Raw genomic sequence first — 19,063 nt, 5'->3', positions numbered from 1 at the left:
TAATAAATAATACCATCGTTATTAGACAATTAACTTATTCACTATCTTACACTGGTTTTAAATAAATAAATGAAATGGTACACATATATGCAATATAGACATAATTTACACAAATTCTTAAATGGTAACGAAGTGTTAGCTGCTAGGACAGTGGTCCGGATCAGCACTGCTGTCGCTGCTATCAGAATCATTTTTACAACATCGGCACTGCTGCCGTCTTCGGTTACACCTTGAACGGTGGCATTTACTGCATTTGGATCTATGTACATTGGCAACTAATTCTACTTTGATATTGGCAGTGGCCATTACTTTGGTAGTGAAAGGACCGCTAGAACTTGACTCCGGGCTGCTGTATTCCACAGTAACTTGCGGCTCCACAACGATGCTTTGGTTGCAGCTTTCCTCGGTTATTGTGGTCAAGCTTGGCTCCCGAGTTGCTTTAGTGGTAGTGGTTCTCCTTGGAGGTTTGGAATAGGTGGGTGTCCTTATCGGAGTAGGAGGAGGAACGGGAGGTGGAGGCGTTGAAATCCTATCGATATGTTCGATGGGCTGTAACTCTGACTTTGGACCCATCAAGGCAAGCAATAACGGAAAAAATATCAAAGAATTCGCTAAGGAACCTCCAACAGAAATCAACAAGGCATAAAATATATGATAATGTATAAATTCAAACTGAGAGGTAGCTAATACTGAAGCGCAAATCAAAAGTCCTACGTCACCTTTTATTATTGCTTCTGAACTAATTTCTAAAGACATACGCAGTCTTCTCTCTCGACTACCTAAGGCACTGAGGAACCCGGTTAAGAGAAGTAAAATGTTCCTTGAAATTATAATAAAGTGTAATCCACCTATAGTCCCTGTTAAAGCGTTGATATTCACAAACGTCAACAACAACATGCATGATATTGTACTTATAGCCGGGCACCACAGTTTTGTCCATTGCACAAGTAGGCAAGCTACGAACGCTGCTCCGATCAAAGTCAAACCTAATTGACTAGCCAGAATTTGATCTAGCATTAGGAACTGGTTGAAGTACGCGAATATGAGTCCCACGGGATAGTTGTTGAGGCCTCTCTTGTTGAAGTCCTCGCAGATTTGCTTTATCTGCTTCAGGGTATTCACGATGCTTTTTGACGTCTTCAAGTTTTTGAGGTAGAACGGCATCTGAGTATACACTAAGGGCTGAGATTTAGGAATTTTCAGATCGTATTCTGCTTTTGAGCTGTAGTACTGGAACGGCTTCGGCGAGAAATTCGCCTGGGAACTAGAATAAGACATCTGGTCGTTGCTGTTCCACGCTGATAAATAGTTATAAAACGCTTTAGAATCTATAATACCATTTTTAACCAGTCTTTTCTTGAATATCTGACTTTTATCAACTGGAAATTCCACCACTCCAGTCTGGGCTAATAACTTAAAGGCTAATACTGCTTTCTCTGTGGCGTTCTGGAACCATTTCTCGTTGTTCAAGCTGTAGTTCATTTTGTTCACGTCGAACTCCTCTTGGAGATCCGTCAGGTAATCCCTGAAATTCGCCAGCCAGAAATCGTTCATGTTCAAACCGCCATTCGAGTCTTTGAGAACGTGGGGCACTTGGGTCAGGGAGTTATGGTACTCGTACAGAAGTGGCTGGTTCAGGGGATATTCCAGTTCAGTCGTGACTAAATAAAAATTATAAAATCCAAAAAACTTATTTTGTGCTTCTAAATATTTGTACTCTTGAGTATTCTTGGGCAGGAAAGTAGATAATCGCACATCTAATTCCAGCTTAAGTCCGTTGAATATGCAAAATATAATTAGGGCGGCGTAAGCCAGGCAGAGAACAGTCTTTATGAATGGCTGCAGTAGCACCGAGGTCAAGTACCTATTCACCAGCCAACAGAGCAGGCTCTTCTTCTGTTGGCACACCATTTCAGCAGTCAGAAGATTGGCACCATGTTCCTGAAATGAAGAAACGGGCATAAATATGAGCTAATTTTCGTTCAATTCAGGTTGAAGCTATAAACTATAATCTTCAGCCCTATGTAAGGTTTAAACAACGCTTTGAGTCTGCATAAACGAAAATGATTGATCAGTAGAAAATACAGATTCGTCGATAGTTAAGGATATTGATTCAGAAGTGGTAGACAACGTGTTACAGCTTTAGGAGAAGACCGTTTTTTAACAATTTCGGTGAGAAGACATTCTGTTGGCCACATAAACCCCACAAGTTGATTACAGCTAGAGAAATACAACCTAAATACAACCTAAATACAATCGAGCACGTTTGGGACCAATTACAGAGAGCCCTTGATGCCTACAGGTCACAGCTGGGAACAGCTCCGTGATCTTCTGCCACAACATTGGCAACAAATTGAGTAGGTTTTTCTAATAACTTGGTTAAAAGCAAGGAAAGAAGATTTCAAGCATTTATTGATGTATGGGGAGCTCAAACATTGTATTAGGAGTGAATAGATCTTTGCATTTTCGAAATATTCTTACTGTGTGTATATCATTTCTTTGAAAGCTTATCATTCTAACCTGAATAACTCTAGTGAGGTTTATCTGAAGGGAAAACACATACTAATTCAATATCCTCAACTTTTGACGAGCAGTTCATGTCTCATATATTTCAAGAGCTCACGCAAACCCAAAGATATTGTGTAATAAACCATTTGAGTCAATGCTGTCAAGGTGTCGGAACTTACCGGGTCATTATTGTTGATGTTCTGCGGCAACTTGACATCGGCCTGAAAGCAGGGCACTGCGGCCTTCCTGAAACGTTGCTCTAACGCCAAGAGAGTGGGAAAGATGACCAGCAACGAGGCAGCTTGAAAAACAATCATCACAGCACATTGTAGGGAGAAAACGCGTAAAGCCGGGATCGGCAGAATGGCAGCCGACAGGAAAGCCGCCGAATTTATGGCAGCGGCACCGATGATCGTCGGTCCAGTCCTTTGCAATATCTCAGCGGGCGTTAAATTCCTCGTATGGGTAGACAGAATCAGGAACATCTCCCTAATGGACAGACCGACCGTTATGAAGGGTAGAACGTGCGTGCTCAGGAGGTTCATCGGCAAACCGATGAGGCTGCAAACTCCCAAGGCGGCTGCCGAAGCCGCTGCCAGCATAACGACGCCTATGCCCGCCAGACCCGAATGCACCATCCATCCGTATATCACACCGACGGCCAAAACGACGCCGATCTTGATCAGATCGGTCTTGGAGTGCTCTTTTAGAATTTTGTTCAGGTTGGCCGTGGAGAAGGAGGTGAAGGAGTATGATGACGATGGACTCTTGCTACGCTGGAACCGCTCTACTTCCTGCAAAAAAACGTATTTTAATCGTCGGCTCGTGAAAGCCTCGTGACAATTCCTTACCTCAGCGAACTTTTTCTGCCAGGCGTTCAGCACGATGGCCGCCTTCTCTTGCGTCCACCCTATGTGATGGACTTTGTAATGACCAGACCAATACTCGTACACCTCGTGCTCGCCCATCAACTGAACGACAGTCTGCAATGCTTTGGCTTCCCTAATATGACCAGATTTGTTCTTGGATATACCGCCGGCAATCAGTTCGGCGGGCCAGTGCATGTAATTGTTGGCGAAACCGTAACAGCCGTTGGTCATGATGGCGCCGATGTCCAAATGGTTCGTCGAGTTCATGTTCGGCGCCGTGTTCGGGCAATCGTCGTCCAGCGGGTCCAGGCAGGGCTTCTCCTGGTAGCCCGAGGTTATACCGGCCCTCTTGAAATAGTCCTCTAGCGAGTGGTAGTCGAAATGGGGCTGCTTCTGCTTCATTTTGTACACCAACTGGTCGGGGTTCAAGTTCTTCCACGTCACTTTGTCGCCTATTCCGTAACTGAAAATAATAAAATAGATTTTACTACTTCGTTTAATCGAAGATTTTTAGGAAATACGGACCGACAAATTCAGACCTTATTTTTTTCCAATGATGGAAGCAATTTTCATGAGAAAATGTTTTCGGCAGAAACGAACAGATTTTTCATTTAATGATTTAATTATGAGTAAAAATCTGTTTCCAAGCCCAATTTCCCAATCATAAAAGACGATATGTGATTTGATCCAATATTAATTTTTGGATATTTGAAATTTACGTCCAATTCCAGGAATTTATCATAGCTGACCCATCGATGAATTCGTGGCCTTATTTATGATTTTCAGAGTAAAATTATAGGAATCACGATAAAAAAGGATTCATTTTACGCTTATCACAAAACTCATACCGTTTTATATTTCCGTCCACGTTACCATAATGAATCAATTTATGATTCGATGATAAAAGGAAGTCCCACCGAGAATTTTGGCTGTCGAAGCACTGATTGACTCGGGGAACACTAGTCTCCTTTCATGCCGTAAACCGGAAGTGGATAATGACATCATGCGGGTGGTAGACATTACCGGGCGGCGTCGAAAAGAAAGTCTGTTTTAGAATCGGTTCCATTCCGGAATTCCTCGTGGAACCGTCTAATAAAAACATATTTTTCATAGACATAAAATAAAGGAACCTTTGGAGAGAAGAGCGAAGGACCTATGGATTTAAGCGATACAAAATACCTCACGATAAAGCAGAAAAAATTAGAAAAATACTGTCGTGAGTCTAGAGTTTTTGAGCACTTTCTAATGACGTTTTGAATGTTTCATGAGAATAGAATTTTTTATTTTTATTCTTTTTTTTTCTCTTGTTCGGAACCGATTAATATTCGTGGTTCATCCCTTCATCGGATTCGCAAGGCGTGTTTTGAGCATTGCTGAGGTCGTTAAGCGTTTCCTTCACGATTCAAAATACGATTGTTCATTCTGAATGCATTGGGCATTATTCCGAAAAAAATATGTCAATTGGATGATAATTTCCCGCATAGACAGCTTAATTTGCACGTGAATCAATTGCAATACGAGTCTGCATACGTAATTTCTTTATGCAAACACAACTCCACTTTAGACCACACAGAAGTGCGGCAAACGACTCACTTTTCGATATGATTCGACTTGGGCCAAATACATTGGCGTCTTCGGCGTTCAGTTCTCTTCGCACTATAAATTCCGAGGAAATTTCACAACACCAGGTGAATGTCCACACCACTGTGTGTTCCCAACATATCGCGAGCGCCATCAAATGTTTGGCACCGCAGACGATATTGTTGTAATATAACCAGGCGAACAGGAACTACGGGATGCGTTGTTTTGACTGGGGCAAGATCGAGTAAAAATGTGGTCCGAAATAAGATGAAGGCAACTGTATCATACAGAATCAAGGCAAATTATTCACAGATTTATACACCTCGAATTACTACACAATTTGTAACAGATTGATTCCATTATCGTATCCAGTATTTGTTTCGAATTACTTTGATACCATTCATGATGCACTAGAAATTTTTTTTGTTACGTTGTCCGTACGGAACTTCAACTGTGTTGACTGTTAATTCAGAATACGAGATAAGACGCTTTACGATTCATTTTTCAATCTGTTTAAATGGTTGCTTATTTTTTTTTAATCATGTCTTCTATTTATGTCTTTATATGGCCGAGTGCTTCTTACTCTGATTTGTGGCTTTTATATTCGATATTTACTAGATTTGTTATTGAAAATACCAAGTCAATAGTTTGAAATTTTTCTACGATAATAATACATCCTAAATTCAACTGGAAATCATTTTTTGAAGGTCCTTACACTATTGGAGTGTTAGGTTAGGTTATCCAAGTTTAGGTTTTTCAATGAATGTAAATCGTTAGAAGACTATTATTTTTTTTCGACTACGAGAACCCTGTCGCTGTGTGGCATCTCCGAGACTTTCCCGTGATCATTCAATCATCCTCGGGAGCGAGAATCGGCTGAATTTACAAGACGCAAATGTGAAGTTGGCCAAGACTGTCAATGCGTTTATAGAGTTGTTAGCGCTGAGCGATTCTGGTGGCACGTTTACCAAAGCCATAAAAGACAGGTGTTTACCACGACCACCCCAACGTTACCTAAGGCCGGCCGGTGAATTCTTTCGGTGTTATAGAATAGTTACGGGGATAATCAGTTTCCCAGTTATTTCTGGGGACCGAAGGTCCATCCAACAATGGGAGGCGGATGCGGATTTATTTGGGATTTTTTACGCGCTTTCGGCTTCATAGGTCGGTCGAATTCGTCTGATGGACGTACAATAAGATTGAGAAAGAAGTCTACTTTTTTCGGTTCATTATTTTTGACCGTGGCGATTTCTTGGGAAAAAAAATATCAAAAGATTTTCCTAGAATTCCACGGGAATTTTTTTGAGCATCAACGGTTTCAACAATTTCGATCGACGTATTGGTTGGCTCTTTTTGATAAACTCTGATAAAAGGACATTTTTGATGTGTTGTTTCATTTTTCTTTTGGTTTTGAGCTTTTAAACTACAACTAGTTTTAATGGGTTTCAATTCAATGGAACTAGTATTTTTTGAATCTTGAAAAAAATCCGAATTTCGTCGGTCGCATTCTGAGCCACACTGTATCAAGAGGAAGGGAAGGAACTTACGGTATCGTCACGGGATAGTCGGGTCCGAGCAGTTTCGAGCCCTCCCAAAAGCAGTCCAGCGGCGTGACTATGGAGCAGGGCATCATGTTCTCGAAGATCTGCTCGATATACTGGGCGTCCATGTTCGGTATGCTGGGCGACTGGCAGAAATCCTTCAGCCTCCAGGTGATTTCGTACATCGTGACCGTGACCTGCGTTGCTTTCTGGACTAGATCTAGATGCTCCAGGAGGCTGTGCTCCTGCAGCAGGTTGACATCGGGGTCATTGGACGTCTGGATGATCATCTGGTGGGTGGAGAGCATCTCCTGCGTGGTGTAGGGCTCTGCCCACAGAAGCTCGATGTCAGTGTGGAACATCATACTTTTCAGGCCTACGGAAAAGGTGGCGATCGCTAGCAAGCTGACGAAGAGGAATTTTCCAGCGTGGTTGTCTAAGATGGTCCCGAGAGAGTGCAGCTGACGTTGCGTCCTGCCTCGCAACCATAGGACGCCTCTGTCTCCGCGTGCTTTGCCCTGAAACAATATACGGAACCGCGTTAGACTATCAGTGCCGTACCTACTATGCGAAACCTATTTTCAATTCATTAATTCTTCGAGGACACAACGTGTATTTCGTGTAGTTTTTGTGTACTGTATTTTTTTTACTATGCCACGTTGTAATTCAAAGATTTCCTCTTTGAAAATGATCGAAGAATAAATCCAGCCACAAACCTGGCAGCTACTTAAAAGCGACAGTTTTTTGGCCAAAGCTTATATTTCTCTGCCACACAAGCACTTTTTAATTAAGGCACAAATTTGGAAATTCATTTTGAAAACTAGTTTAGCTACTAAAACTGTCATATGAAATATCATTAAAGTTATACATAAATCGAATTTCTAGAATGTAGAGTCAACGCTTTTCGTGTATATGATTCTTAATTTTTGCACTTTTTACTATTGCAGTGGTAGTCGATTTTATATTAAAATTCCTCAAGTTACCTCCTGCAGTTTCCAGAAAATGCATGAAAGGCGTTCTAATTGAATTTGGAAAGTTTTTGAAGAGATTTTTAAAACTTTGATACTATCCAAAAGAGAACTTTTTTTGAGCCCAACACAACTTTTAGATGGTCATTTCACGAAAAGTTGGTCTTTATAAGCAACTTCGTCGAATAATCTCATCTTCTCATTTTGGTCTATTTCAAAAATTAAAAAAAATTTCTGCTAAACTACTTCTTCCAAACATCGAGAGTCTTGTGAAAAAACAAATCGAAAATTTGCCGCCAACTTTTCAATCATTCCACAGCATAACTAATTATTCAATGAAAATCGCTTTCAACGGAACGTTAATTCACATTCATGAGAAATTACCAATGCTCCATAAAAACATGTGGTTCGATTCGTAGTGCACTACTTCGAAAATATTCGAGCGAAATCTCCAGTGCATATCCGCAACATCTGTCCGCATGCAGTGCGATATGGTCCACATCTGTTCGTAGTGCGGTATTGGCCGCAGTGCATAATACGTATTTGCGAATTAAATTAGTCAGCATGTTTATCAATATGCAGTGAACTACACAATATGCTTGATGCGATTTGAGGTGTCTATCACCTCGTTCGTTTTGCAGGACGGCGCGTAGTGCACTGCAATAATTTGACGCTCGATTTCAAGATTGACACTACAGAATTATTAACCCGGGTGTGCAAATAAAACGCAACCTTTGACCCACTGTGTGATCTGTTGTGCAAAAGTAAATTTATACTGAATGAGAAATGTCCATTTTCGTTAAAATTTTCACTAGTAATCAATCTTAATTACGGAAAAAAAAAAGAAACTGATAATAAAATATTTCAATAAAATAAAAATTAAAAATAAAAAACACCTAAACTTTTCTACATCTGAAGGCACAATAATAATAAAGACATGTAAACAAATTATGCCTGACTCTAGTTCCATTTAATTATTTACAGAGTCAGAACAATTATACAATAAAAAAAATTAAAAATTGAAAAAAAAAACATTATATAAATCCAACGAACCTCTTTATCTATCCCATCACACCTCTTAAACGTGCACTCATACATAGCCAAATACACATCGAAATTGGATAAGATGAAAACGAACACTTTCCCGAATTTTTGACAAGTCCAAAAAGGCACCTATAATTGAGTTCACCACCGAAGAAGTTGTCGTCGACATGGAATAACAGAAGGCTCTATGACGGAACAGAACCGAAAACTATTTTGTTTGTAAGTGAAATTGAATTGGCGCCTTCAAAATAACCCGCGCCACGCCCTCGATACGGCCCTGTGGACCACCCAAGATGAAGGCAGTGACGTCACGGGGACCACCCAGGTTGTACCGTACAGATCATCGAGCTCCTCTCTCCGAGGTCCTTCTAGGAAGGACCAAGCGCCTTCAATCGGACAGCCGTTCCCCGTGTACCTAACCTAGCAGCACCCGGCGTTGCCGATACGCCAATTTCGGAAGTAGAACCTTGTATTACGAGGAAATTTGTTTGCTTTAAAAATCACGTTACGCATCCAAAGAAGCGCGCCAGCTCTCGTTACTTTTTGAAACCCCTCCACAATTCAGTTGTCCGAGGCTATACCACAATAAATCAACCCTTCAAACGAAAGGGCAGAAAAAGTCAAGTGGTCATAAATCCGCACGAATTGCTGGCTGCCCCTACTACGAACAAAACTAGATTATTGGGGGTACTACACGATGTGATTTTGTGAAAGTTTGGTTTGGGGCTAGCTGAGATCAATGAGGATTTTTCAATCGTAAAATACGTAATAAACCAGGTGTTCAAAATAATTATTGCAGAAAGTAATTGCCAGTATAAAATTGGAAATATTTAAGAGTGAACAATGTAACGTAATTAAAAATGATATTTTTTTCAATATTTATAATAAAGATATTCATTCATTTGCCTGCGAAAAAAAATCATAAGCTGTGGAGTCATGAATAAAAAATAAAATTCAAATTCCTCCATTAATTCAAATAATTTTCAGAAATCGAAGTTGTAATTGACAAGCTATGAAAGAAACTAATTGAATTAAAAAAATTTCTTCTTCTAAGAGTGAAAAAGGGTAGTGAAAATTTTTCGAGAAAAAAATACATAGTAGCAAATGTGAGGCTCTTTAAATGTGAACACTCTCGAACGTGGCAACAGTGTGGTTTGCGTTTCCTGAATTGCGTTTTTGTAAAGAATGTCTCGGACTGGTTCGCAAATCAAATTAGACATTTGTATTATTACCGTAATACGATTCTGTGTCATAACGTCTTAATTACTTTTACTAAAACGAAGCACTGTCAACCGACAACGATGTTCAAGTAACACAGTGATGGAGTTAGCACCCATCTGCAGAGAATTTCAGGGAAATTTTTTTCAACTTGCCTATTATAATCGAAGAACCATTATTGTATTCAAAATATAGAATATGTAGAATGATACCTGACACGAAAATGGTATTTGGTCTCATGCCATATAATCACAAATTTAATGAACCTATTAGATTACTACTCAACGTTGACAATCACCGGAAAAATATAAGTTATTAGGAATTTATAATGAATTATTAACTGGAATTTCGAAAATGTTTCTGTCAAAAAACATTTCTCGTTGAGAAATATTTTCAATCGGGAAACTTAAAAAAAGTTCCACGGCAACGAATTTAATTGTTAAATCTCAGCTGTGCAGGTATTATCGGACGTTTTATGACATATTTTATTGCGTCCATTGTATGCTATTAACGTTTTTCACGTTCGATCATCAGCTACTTTGTCACGAAGAACACCAACGGAATAGTAAAATGATAATGGAATAATAATACAAAGAGTCCCCCTTTGATTCGAGCTTTTATACTTCTGCTTTTACAGAGTGAGGCAATATATTTTTTTTGTTATCACTGCAAAATCCTATCCAAGTCATCTATCAGGATGAGTTTTTGTTGTTCCATTTCAAAAAAGGTTTATGATTGTTTTACGAAATTCAACTGAAAACTACAGTTTTTGGAGGCCAAATTCCACATGTGATGTTTTTGAAAATCTACCAATTTATCACTGGAATTCTTGTTGACTTTTCATCTTCAGTGATAAACCATTGGAATTGAGTAAAATTTCAACAATTTCAAGATAAATATAAATATGTGCTTTCTAAGATAAAGAAATATTTCGCAAAAACGGCTGACAGCTTGGTATTCAGAATTAATTCGCTCAAGACTAAACCCATTCAAAATGAACGAAAATAGAGCCATAAAATTTGCAAGGTTTCTTCTCGAAACACCAAATTGACACTAAAGTAGTCAAATAGTTCTCGTTTCAATTATTCCATCTGTGTGATGACTTCTTGGAAGTCCACTATTCAGCATGCCGGTTTCTGACACCTTGTATAGAATAAAGCCACGAGAACACTGGGACGGCTGTCAGATTGCCCGCTGTGACATTTTGTGATGGATGTTTATATTTGGAGATTTATGTTGCATGCGACAGGTTATTCGGCCATTATCATTAGACGCACCAAAATGCCACACAAACTGCGACTTTATCTTCAAGGTACTTCTTTTTGTCCGGAAACATTTCCAAGAAACGCACGGTTGACTTCGTCGAACGACGAGCAACAACAACAACAACAAAAATCAATTTTGAAATCTACACCGTATTGTGTCCAACTGCCAAGAAAACGCAGCAAATTTTATCAGGTTTCGCCGTATACTACTTATATCCGCCGAAATTAATAACACTCAAATTCTCACTAAAATAAACTTGAATTATGATTTTTTTCACGAATAATCGAAATAGAAATTTTTATTTTTCGAATTTGGATTTTTATTTTTTTTTTAATTAAAAAAAATTATACGCTAAGAAAAAATCGGATTTATATTATTTTCAAGATATTCACGAACCCTGACGTTCAGAAAAATACAAAAGTCTGTTAAGTAAATAAACTAAAAATAGCAGGGGGCAATTTTTTGCTTTCGAGTCGAAAGATTTGGAGAATCAAAATTTAATTTTATTTATTCTTATTATTTTTAATGAATTAAAATTCTATATTACTGTATAATAACGGTAATTTTTTTTCTTCAATTTTCATTTAAAATAATGACAATTAAAAAATTATTAAGATAAGAAAGATCCGTTAAAATAAACAGAATTTTTTTGTTCAGGTCTTCTTTTTTCCTGAAAATTTCAATTCCAAAATAGAATATTTTCAAATCGAAGAAAAATGTTTCAAAATTTCTTTCTTTATTAATTTCAGATCATAACGTTTCGTATTAATATTCAAAGAAATGAATCGATATTTATTTCAAGAATTAAATATTTATTTTCGGAGAAGTCGAAGACAGAATGCGAAATATTTCTAATTTACTGAATACATCAATTCCTTTCGATAAAAAACGGTCGAATCGTTAAATGGACATCAGGAAAACGAGCAACAGAATCGAAACTCGAAAAAGGTGATCGATAAATCAAAAACAGCAATCTATAGCCCCTCGATCTTCGTAACACCATCGTCTAAGAATTCCCCGCAAAGGACAAATCGGTACAATTTGTTCTGCTGTCAGAGTCGGAGAGAGAGATGTTACTTTCTAAGCAACGAAATCAGTTCCACGAAGGAAAATCTACCTGTTCAGTTGGCACAATGGTGAATAGAATTCTTAACCTATACACCCACTGTGCGCGACATTTACAAACTAGAAAACTCATTGTTGAGGAAGACGGTTCAATTAAAGTCGAACGTTTGCAAGGGGGGCCACCGATAAAATTGAGAAACAACTTTATGAGAATTAAGAGTTAATTGGAATTTCAAAAGTGACACCTCGCTGGAGGTCTTTTTACGCACCAATAAAAATTGAATAGTTGGCATGAACCATCCGGCTGGTTGACCAGAGGTGGTCTAAAACAGAAGCGATTTATACCGGACGAAGCAGCATTTATTTTCAATATTGGAGAAATTCGCAGGCATTCTGAAATTATGTTCAATGTCATTCAATTCTCTTTCATCCCACAATATTGTTACGAGTCTAATTAATGCCTTCAAATTAACGGGTTGATTCTAGGATCATGATGATTTTATGATGATCTTTGAAATGAACGAAATTGGGGAGGGGGTGATAACTGATTTTTAAAAATTTAGTTGGATATTTCGGAACTTCTAGAAGACGTCAAATTATGCTTAGAGATATTCAGATCAAGGTCAAATCATTTTAAGATCATTATCCATCCCCAAAATATGGTACCTAGGTTATTTAGTAGTAAAATCTACGGAAAAAAAAATAAACCACATATATTCCATACAGAAATGTGAAGATGAAGTTTTTTTTTCAAAAGCGCCGTGGTAACTGCAAGATTGTGGGAAAAATGGTCTATCGACAGAATATTTCTGTTAACAAGTTCAGATAACGAACGTTCAAAAAATTCTTCGTTGAGTAGGTTAAGGAATTTTGAGGGTATCTTCTACCCTTATATGTTTATCTGTCAGATTTGTAGATGCAGACAACAAGTTTGCGTTTTTTCTCAGAATTCCTATTGAAATCGAAAATTAAACCAGATACATTACCGATTTTTTTAACATGTTTTAAATTTGTCTACGTCTGAAGGAATGGTTTCGCTAGTGCGTCGGATGCATGCGGTGGCTGCAGAATGTGACCACTCATACGCAAAACTACCAACACACAGTCACATTCTATAGCAGTGCACTGCAGCAGTGTAGTGCAGTCCTTTAGAATGTGACCGCTTCTTCGTAGTTTTGCGTATGAGTAGTCACATTCTGCAGCCACTGGCGCACAAACGAAACCAGCAAGTGCAGTGCAATGCTACGGAATGTTCAAATAACGGACGTTCAAAAAATTCTTCGTTGAGTAGGTTATGGAATTTCGAGGGTATCTTCTACCCTTTTATGTTTACCTGTCAGATTTGTAGATGCAGACAACAAGTTGGCATTTTTTCTCAGAATTCCTATTGAAATCGAAAATTAAACCAGATACATTACCGATTTTTTTGACATGTTTGTTTAATTTTCAGTCCGAGATCAACAAGAATATCTTGGGTCTTTGAAAGTTTCCCCGAGAGCATTGGGGGAACCGTGGCAACGATGTGCCACTAATAGAGGGACAGATGGCGATAATCCCTCACATTTGGGATCAAGGGGAGGGTACATTCCATGGTGGAGATAGGTAACATATTCCGCAAAAACATGTTGATGATGGGACACCGCCGGATTGATGTTATTTCAGATTTTGCCGAATAAACCGGAATTCGACCATAAATTTCTGCAGATGTCGACGGTTGTCACTGTAAAAACGATCAGGAATTCCGAAACCAATTATTTGGAAAATGATATATGATCCAATGATGAATGGAAGCAAAAACTAGGTTTCTTCCATTTTCCGACTCTGCCAGATGTTAGAAACCGAATTTTCAACAGTCGATCCCGTATATAACATCGAAATGATCACTGTAAATACAGTTAGAATAATGTAATCAGTTCGTGAACTTCTACTTATTCAAATTAGCTCAGAGCGGATCTCTAACAGGACGATGTCTTCAAAAAGGAAGGGGCAATAAAGCAATTACGAATATATTTGTTATAATCATTAACCGCATCCAATATTTATTACTGTCAAATGAAAAGATACTGACCAACGGTAAAATTATTTTACGATCTGAAACTGATTATTGTCGCCTTGAGAGATATTTTTATAACGATTCTGGTAGGACAGGTCCTTACTAGGCTACTGATCAATTATAAACTATGTATACATATCCCTCTCGATGTTATAAAATAATTATGCAGGCTGGAGTTGACAAATTTGATTTGCAATATACCCAAAGGCGAAACCACCCACTCTTAACATATCTGATTCTCCTCAGTGCCCAAAAAAATTGTCTATAAAGTACGTTCAAATTTTGATTTATTTTTCCTCAAAATAAGTTCTGTTTGTCCGGAAGCAGTCTTTTAGGTTGAGTTTTTCAAAGGGCAACATCCATTCGATGGTTTCAGCGTTGTAGGTATCTGGTTTATGTTTGAATAGTCGAAAAAATTCGCAGTGTAGTGCAGTCTTGAATTATGTTTCCTGAAGTGCAACTGAGATGCACTGCCACTTATCAGAGCAATCGTAATTATCTACGTCGAAAGGAATGGTTTCGCTAGTGCGACGGATGCATGCGGTGGCTGCAGAATGTGACCACTCATACGCAAAACTACCAATAAACTGTCACATTCTAAAGCAGTGCACTGCATCAGAGTAGTGCAGTCCTATAGAATGTGACCGTTTCTTGTTAGTTTTGTGTTTGAGTAGTCACATTCTGCAGCCAGTGCATGAATCTGGCGCACTAGCGAAACCATACGTTCAAATTTTGATTTATTTTTCCTCAAAATAAGTTCTGTTTGTCCGAAAGCAGTCTTTTAGGTTGAGTTTTTCAAAGGGAACATCCATTCGATGGTTTCGGCGTTGTAGGTATCTGGTTTTTGTTTGAATAGTCGAAAAAATTCGCAGTGTAGTGCAGTCTTGAATTATGTTTCCTGAAGTGCAACTGAGATGCACTGCCACTTATCAGAGCAATCGTAATTATCTACGTCGAAAGGAATGGTTTCGCTAGTGCGACGGATGCATGCGGTGTCTGCAGAATGTGACCACTCATAAGCAAAACTACCAATAAACAGTCACATTCTAAAGCAGTGCACTGCATCAGAGTAGTGCAGTCCTATAGAATGTGACCGCTTCTTGGTAGTTTTGCGTTTGAGTAGTCACATTCTGCAGCCGGTGCATGAATCTGGCGCACTAGCGAAACCATACGTTCAAATTTTGATTTATTTTTCCTCAAAATAAGTTCTGTTTGTCCGAAAGCAGTCTTTTAGGTTGAGTTTTTCAAAGGGAACATCCATTCGATGGTTTCGGCGTTGTAGGTATCTGGTTTTTGTTTGAATAGTCGAAAAAATTCGCAGTGTAGTGCAGTCTTGAATTATGTTTCCTGAAGTGCAACTGAGATGCACTGCCACTTATCAGAGCAATCGTAATTATCTACGTCGAAAGGAATGGTTTCGCTAGTGCGTCGGATGCATGCGGTGAATACAGAATGTGACCATCCATACGCAAAACTACCAATAAACAGTCACATTCTAAAGCAGTGCACTGCAGCAGTGTGGTGCAGTCCTAGAGAATGTGACCGCTTCTTGTTAGTTTTGCGTTTGAGTAGTCACATTCTGCAGCCAGTGCATGAATCTGGCGCACTAGCGAAACCATACGTTCAAATTTTGATTTATTTTTCCTCAAAATAAGTTCTGTTTGTCCGAAAGCAGTCTTTTAGGTTGAATTTTTCAAAGGGCAACATCCATTCGATGGTTTCAGCGTTGTAGGTATCTGGTTTATGTTTGAATAGTCGAAAAAATTCGCAGTGTAGTGCAGTCTTGAATTATGTTTCCTGAAGTGCAACTGAGATGCACTGCCACTTATCAGAGCAATCGTAATTATCTACGTCGAAAGGAATGGTTTCGATAGTGCGTCGGATACATGCGATGGCTGCAGAATGTGACCACTCATACGCAAAACTACCAATAAACAGTCACATTCTATAGCAGTGCACTGCAGCAGTGTGGTGCAGTACAACAGAATGTGACCGCTTCTTGTTAGTTTTGCGTATGAGTAGTCACATTCTGTAGCCACTGCATGAATCTAGCGCACTAGCGAAACCATACGTTCAAATTTTGATTTATTTTTACTCAAAATAAGTTCTGTTTGTCCGAAAGCAGTCTTTTAGGTAGAGTTTTTCAAAGGGCAACATCCATTCGATGGTTTCGGCGTTGTAGGTATCTGGTTTTCGTTTGAATAGTAGAAAAAATTCGCGGAAATTTCACGACTACAAAATGTTAAATGACCACTCCCAAAATTTGCGATAACCTCAAAAATGCTACTTCAGAGCGAATATCCTATTTTCATCTGTCTTTTTTGTAAGAAAAATGTATAGGGGAAGTGTCTTCCTCAATTTCATCAGATTAAGGGTGGATCATCATTTCTTCTCAGTCGACGAAAAATCGAAATCTAAATAGAATTATTTTTAAAGATGAAGAGTGAAACGTATACGATAACCGACGACAGCCTTATCATCGTTGAAGTTCAAAGATAAACCACCTCCTTTATCTACTATTCACGAGTTTTTCTCTACGAATTCTTTCGAGTCGGATCATTCGAAACGAATCCCAGCAAACCTATCCAGATCGAATAATAAGGTCGGTAATAACTCAATTTCCTGAAATTAATATTCATGACATAATGGTAGCAGATGAGCGGTAATGGAGGAAGACGTGGTAGAGCACACGATGCGCGTAAACGCACAGAAGCCGGCCAGATTAAGACCCGGGCCACGCGGACCATAGAACAGGATAGCCGAAAGGGTGGCATAGCCCGGAAATGCCCGTGTGGGACAAAAGAGGCAGCGCGCCAGTCATACGCGGGGGGTGGGGTGTAGAGGGGACAGGTAAAGCTAAGCAGCTTAGCTAGCCTGGGACCACCAAGATCGCGGCGTGTGTGGTCTTTAGCGCGGCCAAGGCTAGCGTAACTCTTCGGCACATCTCTCCTTCGCCCACAGAATTCTGAGATCAGGTCTGGCTATAGATCCATCTATCACACCTGATCAGGGTTGGCAACCTCTCCGATACGTCAAATCTTCCTCCCGTACCAAGTTACGCGAAAATTATGGAACAACTGTTTCAACCGCTTCCATCCAGCTGATTAGGCTCGCATTGTAGATCCGTCATGTCAATTCATACCGGTCGAATAGGCCGCTTTCCCTGAAATCGTAAAAATTTCTCGGCCAACCCCAACAAAAAGGTATAATGAGAGCCGACAACGTGGGTGGTGGTAAGATCAATGGAGATTTCAATGCCGATAAAGGACTCGCGTGAACTGAAAGAGATGGATCGCCTTCACGACCGTATTATTCAAATTCGAATGCAGGCAATCCTCGGAAACGATAAATTTCGGGGTTTTAATCTCACTCGTACACTCAATTATATCAGTTTTTGCCGGAAAGCTGATATGTCAAGCTTCCGCAACGATCTAATGGTATTTATCGTGGGGAAACTGCTGAGAAGGACCGCACACGAATAACTACAATAGATGCCGTTAAGTGAAAATGGACTTATCTTCATGACATCCAATCTGATAAGTTGAGCAAGTTTAATTTACCAGTCCTCAATTAAAATTTTTGGAGGTTACTCATCAGTTACTTCATACTTCCTGGTGGTTTTACTAGTTTTCTACGAATTATCACCAATAGGTACTGATAGGAACCCAGTTTCTCAATGACTTAATGCTGCATACTCGTAAACCGATCTTTAGTACCTTAACGCAGAACTATTTTGTGTGAGAGCTTGGGTACCTCTCAGATTTCACAGGTTTTTCGATTTCCATCTGATAGATCAATCAGGTCAACGAGAGAAGAGCTCGAGATACATTAGACGCACGACATCCAAGTGAAAGTAGCATGAATAGTATCATTTTCAGAATGTCTGGCCGAATTTGAATTTTTCAGCTTAAATTGTCGCGATTTGTGTATGAAGTTAAAAAGGATAGTGTATGTATGACCGTTTAAGCTGTATGATATGGAAGAGGTAAACAAGTCGGTTTAAATGGAACAGCGTGTTTGTAAACGTCAATCGTTTATTCAACTTGCGCGGCACATGGCATAGTACACGTGTGTGTTTGTGTGTGTCCCCGTAGTCATAAATGGTTTGATAAGGGAGGAGAGTGACTCACCTGGTCCAGCTGATGAAGGGCAACATTTGCATCCACCCATCCAGGCCTGATGTAGAGATCTGACTCGTGCCTTTGGCGATCTGTGAGCTCCTGGGCCGTTTCTGAAGACACCACTGAGGCCATTCTGGCTCTAGGCCCCCGACATTCTCGTTCCCATTACCACCAGCACTGGCATTCTCTGCATTCCATCATAAGAACGATCTTTTCGATCCATCTAAACGTAACACTGGTAATACGAACATGGTCCAAGAAAACACCTTCCTGGACTTAACAAATCTTCGGTTTCGGGGGGGTTGTTGCGTTTTCAAGTCACTACACCGCACTATCGAACGGTCCATTCAACTTGAGCATGTTTGGACGGCGTTGTAAATATAAACAATTGACAAGCGAGAGACTCACGAATTCAGACGGACCAAGCCGACACACAACCTTCTTAGCATCGTTTCACTCAGTAAACTGACCGTACGCTGCCGATTCTATTTTACTACATAGCTTTACTACTTCGCGCTGTTGCCACATTCACGGCTTCCACCCGGTATTGGGGATGGACCACTGCCGCTTTTACGTATCGAGCGATTCACCGAAAGAACCCAGCCTCCATTCCGATTCGTCAAAAAAACTATACATTATCATATATTCGAGATTTTGACTGAGATATCCACAAGATATCCTCAAAATAATATCCCATGGATTGCCATACCATATCCACAGTATATCCTTAAAATTATATCCCATAGATATCCATAAGATATCCACAAGATATCCTTAAAATAATATCCCATGGATATCCATAAGATATCCACAAGATATCCTTGAGATG

At 39.4% G+C, this 19,063-nt stretch overlaps 1 protein-coding gene across 5 annotated transcripts; it reads right to left on the bottom strand.

Moving 5' to 3' along the window:
- Positions 1–10: 10 nt before the first annotated feature.
- On the bottom strand, positions 11–18,716 carry LOC123321332 (protein patched). Of its 5 annotated transcripts, none has more exons than XM_044908814.1 (5): positions 18,244–18,716; positions 6,506–7,017; positions 3,360–3,840; positions 2,688–3,302; positions 11–1,941 (listed from the first exon to the last, which is right to left on the bottom strand). In XM_044908814.1, the coding sequence occupies exons 1-5, from the start codon at positions 18,364–18,366 to the stop codon at positions 136–138; spliced, it is 3,537 nt and encodes a 1,178-aa protein (XP_044764749.1). In that variant the 5' UTR covers positions 18,367–18,716; the 3' UTR covers positions 11–135. The 5 variants fall into 5 exon arrangements, with proteins under 5 accessions (XP_044764749.1, XP_044764750.1, XP_044764751.1 ...); XM_044908815.1 differs by lacking the exon at positions 18,244–18,716 and adding an exon at positions 8,521–8,863; XM_044908816.1 differs by lacking the exons at positions 6,506–7,017; positions 18,244–18,716 and adding an exon at positions 4,908–5,264.
- Between the last annotated feature and the right edge of the window lie 347 nt (positions 18,717–19,063).

This window comes from Coccinella septempunctata, chromosome X (genome assembly GCF_907165205.1).
Source record: "Coccinella septempunctata chromosome X, icCocSept1.1, whole genome shotgun sequence".
NCBI lineage: Eukaryota > Metazoa > Arthropoda > Insecta > Coleoptera > Coccinellidae > Coccinella > Coccinella septempunctata.
Note: the sequence above shows the minus strand (reverse complement) of the source record. Positions and strands in the feature narration are given on the sequence as shown.

Excerpts from the sequence above, each read along its gene's own strand:
- LOC123321332 (XM_044908814.1), bottom strand. The coding sequence starts at position 18,366 with ATGGCCTCAGTGGTGTCTTCAGAAACGGCCCAGGAGCTCACAGATCGC. Across the intron at positions 3,841-6,505 it reads GACTATCCCGTGACGATACC|TTACGGAATAGGCGACAAAG; the intron begins GTAAGTTCCTTC and ends TATTATTTTCAG. Across the intron at positions 3,303-3,359 it reads GGCAGAAAAAGTTCGCTGAG|GAAGTAGAGCGGTTCCAGCG; the intron begins GTAAGGAATTGT and ends GTTTTTTTGCAG.